The 15,099-nt window shown below is 40.3% G+C and overlaps 1 protein-coding gene and 1 long non-coding RNA gene across 3 annotated transcripts in view; both read left to right on the forward strand.

The window, feature by feature from the left end:
• The window catches only part of LOC122980362 (poly(rC)-binding protein 4-like), a 179,759-nt gene extending 165,218 nt beyond the window's left edge, over positions 1-14,541 (forward strand). For both annotated transcript variants that reach the window (XM_044348301.1, XM_044348302.1), the window contains one exon: positions 12,859-14,541. In XM_044348301.1, the coding sequence (XP_044204236.1) occupies positions 12,859-13,291 (433 nt within the window). In that variant the 3' untranslated portion in view covers positions 13,292-14,541. The remainder of the gene's footprint in view (positions 1-12,858) is intronic.
• Positions 1,565-5,806, forward strand: LOC122980365. Its single transcript, XR_006403030.1, has 4 exons — positions 1,565-2,110; positions 2,969-3,148; positions 3,540-3,669; positions 4,806-5,806. It is a non-coding gene; the product is annotated as an uncharacterized LOC122980365 (long non-coding RNA).
• Positions 14,542-15,099: the final 558 nt, after the last annotated feature.

Here is a 15,099-nt window from a genome sequence, read left to right on the forward strand (position 1 = left end):
TTTGACACAGAATGCAAAGGGCAGCAAAGACAACTTACCCTGGGTTGTTTTTTTTTTTTTTTTTAATCCGTTAGTGGGTTAAGTGGAGTGCCATTATACCACAAACACTCTTTGCACAGCTCATGCATCATAAAGTACATCTGTAGGATGTGTCGCACGAGAATCATTACATGATAAAAAAGAAATGAAGCTCCGCACGTCGGTTCCTGCGTCTCTCAGCCGTTTAATCAGGTTCACGATATGAGAGACGCGACATACAGACTGCCGGGCAGGTTTAATACCAGTTACCACCATGAATATGCAAATTCATGATTGGATTCGGGATGAAATTGATGTTTCACTTACCACTCTTCCTGACAGCAGCGGGGGAGAATAGGTTGGGTAGATCACACACACACTTGTACTAACACACACACACACACACACACACATGTTGGGACGGGTCAGCCTCATTCAGTCTGAAATGTCAGGTCAGAGGAGGTGAAGTACCCACAACAAATCCACTTTTTTTCCCCCCATTATATTTATTTTAATCAGTCAACGGACAGATAAGACTCTCCGTCTCCTGTCTGACGTCTCTCACCGTCTGACTGCAAACATCAGATAAATAAATGACATCACTGTGTGACACCAACTTTTCATGAACTCACAAGTAGTGTGTAATCTCCACATGCTAAAACATTTATTATTCATGCAGAGAGAGGCTGTTACATGTTCATGTGTAGCTGTTTTACTGTAAAAAATTTGTGCTGCAAGAACCTCTGCAGGCTGTTAGTTTTATATTTGTCACCACTGACTGTGCAACACAGTGCAGGAAACATTTTCCTCCTCAGTAGAGAGAACAAAACTCTAAAAAAATAAGAAAATAAGATCATTAACTGCCACTTTAGTAAGAAGTGGAGTTGGCATAGTAAAGCATTTATTAAACTAGAATCAGTCGGTTATATGCCATCAAACTACCACTGATATTATTTGGTCTCTGTCTTTCTGGTGTTTGCAGTATTTTTTCTTTTAAAGGGAACATTGTACGCTTTTTGTGATTTTCTGTAATTTTCATACTGTTGCGATGAACAGTATGTTCCAAAACTTGAAGTGAATGTATGTAGAAATGCTGCCTGTAAGACAGCTCAGGTTTCAGCCTTTTTTTACTTTCCTGGTGAGATGACATCATATATTTACGTCTATAAACATCCATCTGTTCTGTAATCGTTTTGCTGAGGTTGCTCACTCTCATATTTCAGATCTGATTCAGCTCCAACATGCACGGATGTATATGAGAAGTTGACATTTGGAGTAAAGAAGGAGAAAAAGAAGTGAAATCCTGCTACTATAGTTTGTTTACGTAGCCTCCCGAGCCGGAGGAAGCTTCCTGAAAGCTGACCAATCAGAACAGAGTGGGCTCATCAGGAGGCGGGGCCTTAAAGAGACAGGAGCTAAAACGGCCTGTTTCAGACAGAGGCTGAACTGAGGGGCTGCATAAAGGACCAGTAGAAGATAAATAAGGAGTTTTTAACTGTAAATCATACAAATATATTCCAGTAGAGCTCCAGAATATAAATATAGAGCTGGAAATGTGCAGAATATGTGTCCTTTAATGAGCAAAATATGGACACACACACTAAAATCAGCCTTAAAGTCCCAACTGAAGGGAAGTCAGAGCGTCTTTAGAATATTTGAGCGGTGTACAGTTACAGAAGGATTTTAAATCAAATCCGTCACATTTGATTGGACCACTAAAAAAGTGGGCGGGGCTTATAGTTTAGTGCAATACATCAGACCAGTAATAAAAAAATCATCCAGAGTAGGCTCTCATCACCACGACCCTTTTTAGGGGAAAACAGTCCCGCGTCCTGCATAGACAGGAACTGCATAAACACTTTAAACAAACAGGTTTAAATTAATAACACTATGCTGAGGAGTTGCTGTGTAGTTGGTTGCACCAACAATGAATCCAAAAAGGCTCATCTCCGATTTGTTCCCCTGCCATGTCCTAAAAAAAGATCCTGATAGAAGGTTTTACGGCTCCAAGCTATATGAAGGGAAGACAACAGGAAGCTATGAGACCCTGCATCTCCGTGCACTTATGTGTGTGGAAAACATTTCGTATCAGGTAAGAGCTGACTTAGCTAACGCTACGTCTGATTAACAATTATATGCTATGAGCAGATAGCTAGCAACAACATTACATACTTTCCTCATGTTTAGATTACTGAGAGCACATCGCTATGTGAGGCTAACACGTTAATGCTAACCTTAGCTACCTTTGATGTATCAAGATTTCAGGTTTCCACGGAAATGACACACTTGTGCATATTTATTATTTAGATTTTTCCATAGAAAAGTAATTTTCATAGTCTTAAATGACAGGTTTGTTTTATTAATCAAGGTTTATTTAAACATTGTCTTGCATGATGTTAACTAATACAGCCCATAATTGAACCGTTTCCTTTATTACAGAAAAAGTTTGCATTGTGCTGCATCCTCTCGTCAGGCTCCAATCCAAGAGGAAATGTGTTTTATTCTTCAAAAACTATGACACAAAGTTCACAGCTTAGGCTATAGTCAGACATGTATTTATAAGTTCTACTGAAGAAATAATCATTAACTGTACACTGTATCAAATATCATAGTGACATTATAGGCCAGTTATGCATGTAACTGGGTAACATGAATGGCACGAAGCCTCATTGTTTGATACAATGTGCAGTTTGCAACCATTACATGAGTAGAACATACAAATGACACACGTTACTAGACTGTGGACTTACAATTTTGGAAAAGGATACGTATCATGGTTTTTGAAGGCTTAACCACTTTCCCCACTTTATTGGTGAGAGGGTGCATTAGTGTCTAGTTTCTTAGTGCTAAAAAGGTGAAATTATGGCGAGTCCACATCATGCCAGACAATGTAGACATAGAAAAAGTTACACACAAAAAAAGTTAATCCATCCGTCTTTATTTCACACAGGGTGAAGACTCACTTACACTATAAAAAAATGGACAACGGTACTTCATTGCCTGTAGCTCCGCTGGAAGTATCACGTTCCTTTCAAAAGGTTGAGGTGGCAGAGCGTCAGATGTCAAGATCATCAGACAATCAGGATTCATATCCTCACTGGAGACCACCAACCACCAACCCAGACACCAGGTAATGTAGGCTATTTATTGATCTAAACCTCGGAAAAGGAAAATGAGCTGCATGCTTCAACATAGCTGTTCTGAATGTGTCTTTATTGAGCCAAACCTGATGAAGAGTCCGTAGGTGCAAAGACATCCGTTCATTTGTTGAGGCATACGACTGTGTACACTCCTTTTCCTTTTTTAATGTGAATTTGTTGCCCAGCATTCGTCTACATGGTCTAAGCCCTCTCATTACTTTGCATAATGAATAATATTAGACATTTATGCTTGGTATCCTGGGCTAGATTTGATTGAATTAAGTCCAAGTTTAGGACCACAGTCCTAAACAGAAATGCCCAGGATACTCTTTACGGATATTTAACAAATAATTTGGATTATGTTTTATTCATGTGTTCCAGATCTTGGACCGATCAGGGGTTTTACCCCTCAGGAGGACTTTGCTCTGTTAGGTGTCGGTCTAATTACCTCAGAGTTCACCAAAGGGAGGAAGCAGCTGTTGAAGAATCTCCAACGTTCTGATACGTATTGGTAAGTTTCAATCATCATAAATTATGAATCACAAGAATTTCACTTGCATTCAAGTATTTTATGAATCTACCAAGTCAATATCCTGTTCATTGTATACTGAGCATATATATATATATATATATATATATATATATATATATATATATACATATATATATATATATATATATATATATATACATAAGGGAGACCGACAACATTTCAGTAAAATGTGCAATATTCTGAGTTTATTTGGCAACAAAAACAAACTATAATAAATAGCAAAGACTTTATTATCATTTCTTGAACAAATTGAACATGAAACAACAAATAAGTACAAGAAGATTTCATTTGTTAAGATTCTAAGTCACTGCTGTGGGTGATGAAGCCCTTTTCAACGATCTTCACAAAATTTACAATAAAGGAAAAGATTTCTTTGCCATCAAGTCTCTAGTTCATGTTTTGACATTTTCAAGCAGTGTGGGAAAACAATAAAGTAAAAAAATGCAGCCAAACTGTACAAACAGATTATTATTATTATCCACGAGTGCCAGTATCTTCTTCTACTATAGTGTAGATATTAGGGGTGTGCCCGAATACAAATACATTATTCAGTAAAGCACAAATAGTGGGGTTTTTTTTTTTTTTTTACGAATATTTGTTTCATACAAATATTTCAAAAATTATTTGTTTTCAGGAAGAAAAATAAACCATGTCAAATACCAGCGTGCAGGTCGGTTACATCACTATCTCAGTGTCTCTCCTCTGCTCCGCTGTGACGTCTATCAGCAGGTCTCAGTGAGGGGAGTCACATCCACCTGCTACATGACGCACATTTCCTAATTTGGACATCACTCCCAGAGTTGGGAGTGTTCCCCAGAGATAAAGCTGAACTACTGACACACGCTTCATGAACACTTATTGTAACACTTTAATTTTCTAAAATTAAAAGTGTAATAAAAACAAAAACAGGATTTTTAAGCCTCTTTCCACTTTTATTTGAATACAAATACAAATAATTTTGCTGCCTCAACAAATACAGATACAAATACAAATACTGGGCTCTCTGCACATCCCTAATAGATATTTTACCCAGCTCTAGTTGTAATAATTTCACAAACAAGTGGATGATTTTATTGATGTGCTTTTTCTCACAGAGCATGCGATCGACGTCTTGAGGAACAGGTTTCACATCCTCGACGGCTCGCTCGCTGTGCAGTTTGTGAAGCGTCTGCGAGATGAAACGGGAAGCGAAGAGGAGGCAACAGTTGACAAAACTGTACATGTTTGTGCTGAGTTAGTCAATATGTCATCAAGTGTTGTGTTCAACCATGACAGTGTTGGGGGGGATAAGAAATCATGAGGCACATTAAGGGAGATGCTGGATCACATATCAACATCATAACGCTTCAAGGATACGTTCAAGACAGAACTTGATTAAATTTTCACTGCAGAGTGCAGAAAATAAGAAGAGCATTTCATCAGGTTCACGGGTTGTTGTTTTTTTTGTGCACTTTGCAGTGAAAATGTTATGTTTAGTTTTATTTTGCTCAAACCAACACCTCACTTAATCTGGATCTGGATCTGTTCTGTGCATTTGCATTGCTTTACTAAACTATATACTTGTAGGCATAAACTGTAACATATTTACTGAATCGGTGGCTTCTTAGTTCATATGTCCTGTATATCTACCTGCATCTACCGTAGAGCACTGCTCTCTCTGTAGATTCTGCTTCCATCTCCTGGAAACACAACAAATGAATTGTGATACAAGTTGTTTTAATTACCTGTCATGTAGTTTGGGGATGGCAATAATTCACTGTCATCATTTATAGTCTTTCTATGGGATCACACTGTTTAATGATAATAAACACATATCTTATATTTCCCTCAAGAGAAAGGTTGTGTATTGGTTTGATATCATACTAAAGTGTGTTCAGGGTGCTGAACATCAGGCGGATTATTCAACACTAGATTTCAGATACTTTGGTAGGTATCATAATATACATCAATATTTAAATTATTTTTTATGATTGTCTCATTAATTGCTTCCATATCATCCAACTCTACATGAAGCCCAAATAAAGGAATGCATTAATTAGAATGTATTTAATAATAAATGTTTGTGTTTTTATCACAAATCCACTGTCTTCACTCTGATTAGTGTTTAACTGTAAGTTGGTTTACCTCAAACCTCCTGATCCGTCCTGGTGACTGAGGCTCCAGTCAGCTGAGGGTATATATATGGTATCTACTGTCTTCAACATGAAATCCTCATTTCATGAGACATGGAAAGATGGTGCATTGCTGCAGGGGTCCAGGTTATGATATCAGCATAACCTGCATGACGGGTAAACATCTGCATCTGCACCTGTAAGACATTTATATGGTAATAGGTTGGGCTTTTTAAGTCTAGCTTGAAGAAGATGATTAAGATTGGCCCCCTAAGCCATCCAAGGAAAAAAAGGCACCTGGCAGCATAAATGTCCATACTTACAAATTTACTCATGTTCATTTTATTTTAGTATTCAGTGTTGTGCTTTCAGATTGACATCTAGACATAATGGCAATTAATTGTCTACTTTTCACGTGCAAAAGGCAGAAATTTGTCTTTGGCTTGCACGTGCAAAGAATCTGCTATTAAAAGAGTACATTAAAACACATCGTATCACATCCAGACAGGACACATTAAAGACACATTTACATAAAAACACAATAGAAGCTACATTAAAAGGAGCACTTGATGGTGAGGAGTGAATCAGGTTTAAATAAGCAGATATAAAGTGTTGTGTGCTGAGGTAGCAGGCTGGCTTCACAAAGTGGCTGTCCTTAATGATGAAGATATTTTATGGCAACAGGGACAAACAATTGTCTATAAATATTTTTCTTTGCACGGGGGACTTGTGTACCTTTTACCCTGAGGGCGGTAGCTGAAAGTGGTGATTTACAGGATGGCTGCGGTTGTCTAAGATTAGGCCACTTAAGCGTTGGACTGCTTTGCCATGATGATAGGACAGTTGGGTTTGCAGCCTGTAATTGTACTGCCAAGTTTACCTACTTTGGAAAGTTTTGTCTTGATTTTGACATTTAGGTGGTTGAACCAGGACACAATATTAAAAATAAGTATTGGATTGATACACACTGTTTACAGACTTCCTTAGTTTACGCAGCAGGAAGAGTAAACGCATGATCTGTGAGGGTAAAAGATTGGTCTAACACAGTCCGCAGGTAATTAAAGGAGCTCACTTGCTCCTCCTCATGGCCTGTAACCATAATTGGTTTAAATAGAGGGTTTGACAGTTTGTTCTTGTTAACATCTAGACACATTTCTTTTGTTTTTGTTACATTCAACAAAAGATGACTGTCCTCAAACCACTTTATGAGTTCTGTAACATAGTGTACACGTTTAATGACCGTACATCTGTAAGACGTGCCACTAAACCTACAACTGAGTATAGTACAAGTGGTTCATCTTCAAGGGAAATAAAGTGTCCACATGTCCTCTCGTATCTTCTGTCTAGTTGGTGGACTGATTGTTTTCATCACAAAACACCCCAACGTATGGCTTATCTTTACAGATTCTAAAGCCAGCCACTCTCAGGTCAACGTGGGTCTTGTAAACATACTCGGACACCGTTATGCAAGACGAGGTGTTGTAAGTTGCAGTGCACAGGCCGAGAGCGTATTTGTGGGTGTCTATGGCGTCGACCTCGTGGTCCTTGCCTGACTGGAGAGATGGAATTTTCAGTGGGTTGGCAGATGAGTGACTCCAGATATGATTTATAAGTGTGTGTGCAGTGGATCCGCCCCGACCCGATGCTGATGCCAAGCCTTACAGACAGCTCGGTCTTTTGTTTCCTCCTCCACTTGAGAGGCTTTCTCTCTTCTGTAAAGCCTTCTAAGTTGTTGAACTGGGGTTAGAGAATGAAAGCATCAGCATGGTTCTTGAAAGTGCTGAAGCCAATGAGAAGCTCCTTTGTTTTAGAGAGCGTTTGCAATACTGAGGTTTTCCTGTAAGGCCGAAGCTTTTTGGGATGGGTCTGTGGTTCCTGCCACTTCCTCACTCAATCGTTCATCATTGCCGGTTCAAGAGTTTTGGTTGAGACAGCATTCCAGGCACAGGCGATGCTAGTACATCTAACTCTGGTGTAACCCAGATGTACACAAGCTTAAACATGTGAGCAGCTTTCCCAAAGTATCAGGTTTATTGGTCAAGTACATTGACACATACAAGGAATTTAACTTGGTGCTTGTTCACACAAATAAGACAAAAATAAATCTACTATAATATTGATAAACAGATAGAAGTAGGCTGAATAAAATAGTGATAGAGGTATTGTGCAAATGCAGTGGGGCAAAGATCCCTGTCAATGCTGTACAGAATTTACAGTAATAGGAGAATAATAAATAGAATATGCACAGAATATCTGCAGGGGTGGAAAGAATGTCATTGCTGTAGACTAGAGGACATATAGAGTCTATACATAGTCTTTATTACAGCCTTGACTATGGCACAGGATGATGCAGTGATGTGAGAGTTATTTACAGAATAAACAGAGGTAGAAAAATTGCAGGGCATCACATGGAGCACACAATTGTTACCCACATCATCAGGCAGCTTGTTTTTGGTGAGGTCTTACCCTGACATGCAGTCACAATGGGCTGCCAGGATTTTCCCATCACTTCTGACAGCAACCCAGCTGTTGTGAGGCTTCTGTGTGACCCTATAAGATGCCTGACCTGGGTCTTAACGACGGTACTGTCTGATCCTTCAGGTTTCAGATGATGGATCATCTGCAACCATCCGTCTGTGAAACATTTGAACGCTTCCAGGGATTTGTATTTTTTCATCTTGCTTGAAGTAATTTCACATAGACAAAGGCTACAGGAATCTATCTACTAGAGAGACGGTCACACTCAGTCATATAACCTTTTTTAGATTATTTATTTCTGTTGATTAACAAGTGCATATAATTACCAATCAGAGTAGGGTTACATAGAATCACATCTACAATCACACAGCACACAGTCGAACTGATGTTAGGGCTAGCTGGAGGTGAAGAGTTTAACAATATCAGAAAGAGAAAGTGGGCATGGAAGAAAATAAAAGGGCTTTGGACACAGTTGGGATGTAATTATTGAAGAGCAGGCAGAGAAGAGCACACTAACGAGAGGTCTTCTGGCCATTAAGGTAGGCTTGTGTGTTGACGGCTGCTCTGCTCATTTACCAGTGTGTGAAACGAGTCACCTGTGTTACTCGTTAACTTGAACCAAATGTCCTCCCTCCATGAGTGTTCAGCTGCTACCAAAGAGTGGATGACCCAAAATTTTCTCCATCTAAACCCTGACAAAACTGAAGTTCTTTTAATTGGTTGCTGCTACTCAGTTTATCGGTATCTCGGTATCGTCTTCGACCAGTATATGACGTTTGACCATCATGTTAATAAGCTCGTCCAATCCTGTTTTCTTTAGTTAAGAAATATTGCGAAAATAAGACCTATATTGCCCCCTACTGTTCTTGAATACACATTAATTTTCCCCCGGTTAGACTACTGTAACTCCCTTTACACCTGCCTCAGTCAGTCTTCTCTAAAACATCTACAGTTAATCCAAAATACAGCAGCTAGACTTCTTACCAGAACTAGCCGTAGGTCCCACATTACCCCTGTTCTTGCATCCCTCCATTGGCTTCCAGTACGATTCAGAATAAACTACAAGATCCTGCTGATTACATATAGAGCACTCCATGACTTCGCCCCTAGCGACATTTCTGAGCTCCTTGTTCCCCGTTCCACCTCACGACCTCTCTGATCCTCAAATCTCGGCCTTCTATCTTCTACCGCAAATCAAAAGGTGACCGCACATTCGCATTCCCAGCCCCCCCCCAACTCTGTGGAATCATCTTCCACAATTCTGTTAGATGGGCTGAATCCTTGGACTGTTTTAAACGACGCCTCAAAACTCATTTATATCCGCTTTGCAGAATCAAGGTAGCTAATAATTGTGTAGGAATTCATAGCTTCCTGTAACCTACATTATATAAAGAATAGGTTGTAGTGTTTCTTTGTAGGCTGCTAACAGTTACTGGTTGGGGCTCAGGCTAGAATGACTGGGCTAACATTAGTTATAGGCTATGACGTAGCTAGGTGCTATTGCTAGCTAGCTAGCTAGCTGGCCATTGATTGGGCTAATACACCAGCTTGATGCTGGAAGACTGAAGGGACATGACTGAAGATGGATCAGATTAATCTTTTCGATGTATCTTGTGCGTTCTATGACTGGTTTTCTATTGTTGTTGTTTTGTACTGCTATTTTACATTAAAGTCTACGGTGAGTGTTGTTTGTCCCCCCCCCCCAAAAAAGGGGCGGGGACGTGTTACAAGCCAAAGTGTCCAGATGTTTGCCGGTCGGAGCTACAGAGGACTGTCGGCTCCACACACACCTCCCTCACCTGTTGTTAGATCAGGAGGACGAGGGCATGATGAATGAATCAGACTTCTGCCACAAAGTCACATTTGATTGGATGAACTGAAAGTGCAGGATGAGTCATCATGGGGATTTGGATGTAAAAATACACTACACTGATTTTTTTGACATATATTTGGCATAAAACAAGAGATAAATGAACAACTCACACAAGAACACAGGATTAAAACTGGGGAAATGTATTTTTCATTTCATTGGATCTTTAAAGAGACAGGAGCTAAAACAGCCTGTTTCAGACAGAGGCTTAACCGAGGGGCTGAATAAAGGGCCAGCATAAGATAAATAAGGAGTTTTTAATTGTAAATCATGACAAGATATTCTTGTAGAGCCCCAGAATATAAATATAGAGCTGAAAATGTGCAGAATATGTAATCCATTAACAGTATGAAGCATTATGCAGTGAGCTCTGTTGTTCAGTGTGTGTGTGTGTGTGTGTGTGTGTGATATTCCTGCTTGCCTACAGTATGTATGAACCTGCCAACCTGTGCAGATCAAACACAACTGCCATTATTCACGTCTATCGCTGCACATGATGCAAGTCTTCACCACAGGACATCATGGTGAAATACCGCTGCTGCAAAATCATGCAACAGTTCAAGTCGTGAGAGATTTTTTATTTTATTATCTTAACTCATGCGCATGTGTATCAGGAGGAGAACGGTGTGTTTGCTTCGTGCCGTTGTGGCAGTGCCAAAAATGGAGAATGACCGCTCTGATCTGAACGTGACTCTCTTTTATCTGCTGTTGATTATTCATGCCTTGCAGCACGCTCCCTCTGGACCTTCCTGTACAATCAGGGAACCTGTCAGATATACACACACACACACACACACACACACACACACACTTCCTCCACAGTGTGCAGAGAAGAAGGAAGAAGCCACAACTTGAGTGGATACAGTGAATGTTTCCATGCCAGTCAATGCTTGATGCATTTAAGATGGCTGCAGCAGAATGTTTAATTAAAATAATCTTCAGTTCTACACAACTTTAAAATAGACAAATACTAGATCAGACCATTAACTATTATTATATATAAATTTTAATATATCAGAGCGTAACTTTACTTGGATTGTCGGGGAAGAAATGCAGCGATGCACATGGCAGGACGCATGCAAGCAAGCAGTAGAGTTACATTTACAGCGAGCTGAGTCGTTCACGCTGCTGCCTGCAGGCTCTTCTCCACGTTTCAGCACAGAGACTGGTCCATAATAAAAAAAAAAACTGCTTAAAGCGCAACAAGTTGCATGTCTTTAATTAGCAGACGTTTGCACACACGGAGCTCTGCAAAATCACAAATCAACTGTCATGTATGTTGGGGGGGGGGGGTTTGTCATGTCTCTGTAGTATTTCACATCTGTTCTCCTATTCAACATCTGTCAAGATATACTGTGGCTAATAATGTGATTCAGGCAGGTCTGTAACATGTTTAGATTAAAGGACAGTTCACAATTTTTAAAACAGTCAGGAGCCCAAACATAAAAACATGTTTTTCTTACTGTAATCATTCCTCCTCTTCATACTGACCATTAGAAGATCCCTTCATAATCCACAGTCCTCCTTCTGTGCAAAAAATGCATTTAAAAGTTTATCTGAAGCTAATATGAAGCTTCAGCGTCCAAATGAGTCAAATCAAGTAGATATCTTTCAACGTTACAGTCTTTTTAGTGCCAAAGTTCCTCTTTTTGTTACTATACTTCCACCTGCAGCTCAGCAGGGAAACACTGTCCGAGGAAACACAAAGAGGGAATTTGATGCAGATATCCACTTGATATGACTAACTCAGACTGCTGAAGCTGAATATAAGCTTCACATCAAACTTTTAAATGACTGTGTGGACACACTGTGGATTTTGGACCTGTCCTTTTAATGTCTGAATCTCACCAGTAATGTTGTTTAGGTGTCATTGAATGCATCGGTGCTGATGTTCTGTTTTTAGCCCACAGCTGGCTGCGTGTCAGATTCTTTCCTTTGAGTTTATTAAATACCTGCAGCGTCACACAGCAGCTGAAATGATAAGAGAAGCGCTGGTAATTAACGCGGATCGTCTGGATGTTACAGTAATTAATGTTAAGTGTTTTTCCTGCACATCCGACAGGTCACACAGAAGTTTATGTAGTGAAATTGTTTGTAATAAAGCCTGAACTCCTCTGTCCTGTCAAGTTTATAACAAGGCCACATTGATTATTGACAGAAAACTTGAATGTATCACATAAAGCTGACCTGGAGGTGGTAAGACTTTCTGGAAAATTAAAAAGTTTTGTGCTACTTGTGTTCCTGTTTTCTGAAGCATCATCATCTCTGAGCTTCCATCCTAATATATATCTATAATGGTTTTGTTCCCTCCTCCCCTCCCAAGCCATCACCCCAACTTATACAGCACACCCCCCATCCGTACAGCGAACTCCCCTACAATAATCTGTTGCAACCTCCAGCAAAACACACCTGTCTTATGATTTTAGTTTTGTCAAACTTCCTTTGTTTCATTTTTTTTTACTCTCCAAAAGATCCTGTTTGTTTTTCGTTCGGGTTTAGTTTCCTTTTTTGGTTTTTTACTCTTGATTTCTTTAACATGTCTTTTATTTAACCCTCTAACCCTTCTCCATCCAAAACTCCCTCTCCCTTACCCGTCTCCTCCCCTTCCTCCACCCTCCGCCCCCCCCCTCCCTCCCTCCCTTCCCTCCACCTCCTCTCCCTCCCCTCCTCCTCCTCCTCCTCCTCCAGTTTAGAGACCGCCAAATCCACCGCCCAGTCCTCCTCCATGCCGTCTCCCGTTGACCTGACCATGAGCTTCACCCAGCCCGCCCCCCCTGCCTCCGCCTCGTCCTCCTCCTCCCCCCTGGCAGCGATGGGTGCCACACTGCCCCACGCTCCCATCCTGGGCGCTCCCTACGCCCTCCCCCTCTCCAGCCTCCTGGGAGTGAAATCCATCCCTTACCTGGCACTCTCCACCCCTCCCACCTCAGCAGCAGCAGCGGCGGCGGCGGCGGCAGCTATCGGGGCGCCCATGTTACCGGGCTCGGTAGCGACGGCGGCGACCGCGGGCGTCCCGGTTCAGGCTCACGCAGCGGCGGCTCTGGCGTCCTACACGGCCAAGATCTCGTCCTCGGCCAACGGGATGAAGAAGCCGGAGAGACAGAAGTTTGCACCGTACTGATGAAGCGGGAAAAGAAAGAATAATCACTGAGGTAGCTGCTGGGAAAGAGGCTGGTTTTTTAGACAGGAAGGGCAGTTTTATTTTCCGTCTTCTACTCTCTCTCTTTCTTTCTTCTTCCTCTGCCTCTCTTCCTTCTTCATCACTCAGAAATATTAAAGTGGGATCATTGGAAAATGTTTGAGTTCAGATGTGACTTAAGCCCACCACGTAATACCATACTGACCTGAATATGAGACCACACCTGTTTTTGAAAAGAAAGGAAAAAAAAAACGCTTTGAAGACACGACTTTCACTTTCAACACTCGTCCTGTTGGGAAAGTTTCCCTGAGATACTATTAATCCCAGAAGAAGAGAGAAATTCTTCCATTAAAGCAGAACATAAATCTTCTGCAGTAAGAACATCATTTTCACTGTAATTTATTTCCTCTGCTGCAGATGATCAGAAACTCCTGCAGGACTGGAAGAAACTCACTAGCCTAGCAACATTAAGGCTACTAACAACCCATAATGCAACACTCTCTGTGTTCTGATCTAGACATCCCTTGTGTTATATTCCTGCCAACATGGCAGCCGCACGCAGCAACAAACAGAGGCTGTAAATTCATGTGTTTTCTAACTAAACCCGTCGTTTCCTCTGCAAAACTCACACAAACAATGATAATGAACTGCCAAAGTCTGTTAACTGAACTCTGTGTGACAGCAGATTACCGCGACTCTCGTCATATCTTTGCCTAATCAGAAAAGCAATGATGGGATTTTGTCAGATTTCCACGCTGATATATATCCGTCTAAGCTCCACATGGGAAAAATAAATTGAAGAACAAATAGAGGATGATGAATAATATTCTCCGTCTTGCTTTTTTTTGACCTTTTTTACAGGACACAAACACCACATTCATGTCGTTTTTTTTTTTGTTTTGTTTGCCTGTCAAAGCCTTTGAAAGCCTGGCGAGTGTGACAAGAATGTTGTGCGACTGATAAAACACAAAAGAATATCTGTGTGATCGCTCATAATCCCGTAGTACTAATCATCAGGCAGCATGTGGGATATTTTTGACTTTTCATTTCTCAGTGGTGATTATAAAATGTGCAGACAATCTTGTACAGTAGCTTTGTAAGGGTATGACATACAGCGAGCAGGAAGCTTTGTTTTGGTATTTTTCTGTGCAGATATTCATCGGTTTAATAAACAACTCAGGTTATTGACTCCTCTCAACTCGCCCCATGTAGATAAGAGTTCCTCAACACAGCCATAACTCAAAAAAGTCACAAATTACATGTTGTAGTCTTCATTAGTTTATAGAAAATTTGGGACTGACACAAACCCAGGGATGCTTTATGTCTCTGTGTTAATTCAGGGTATCAAATAGATCTTCTCTACAGCAGGGAAATAAACATAAAGGTCCTCACACTAAAGAGTTCAATCTCTCTGAAAACATCTGCCAGTCAGATGGTTATATGTTAGATTGTAGGTTGAGTTTAAGAATAATAATAATAATAATAATACTGATAAAATTGTTTTGTCTATTACAGTTACTTATCTATTTATTTAATTATTTAACTGTAGTTTAAATTTCTCTTCTATCAATTCGACTCGACTAGAGGCTGTTATGTAAGTTCACACGTATGTTACATCAGTTTATTTAACAGATATAACAGACGTCCACTGCGTCATGTGTAGCTGAGAAGGGATGCATGTGTTATAACTGGGAGAGAACTGGTCTAAACCCTCCTGTAGTACATGTGGATATTCCAAATTTACAACTTAAGGAATTAAAGAAATGAATAAATTATATGTATTTTTGGCT

The sequence above is a fragment of the Thunnus albacares genome, chromosome 4 (assembly GCF_914725855.1).
Source record: "Thunnus albacares chromosome 4, fThuAlb1.1, whole genome shotgun sequence".
Lineage (NCBI taxonomy): Eukaryota > Metazoa > Chordata > Actinopteri > Scombriformes > Scombridae > Thunnus > Thunnus albacares.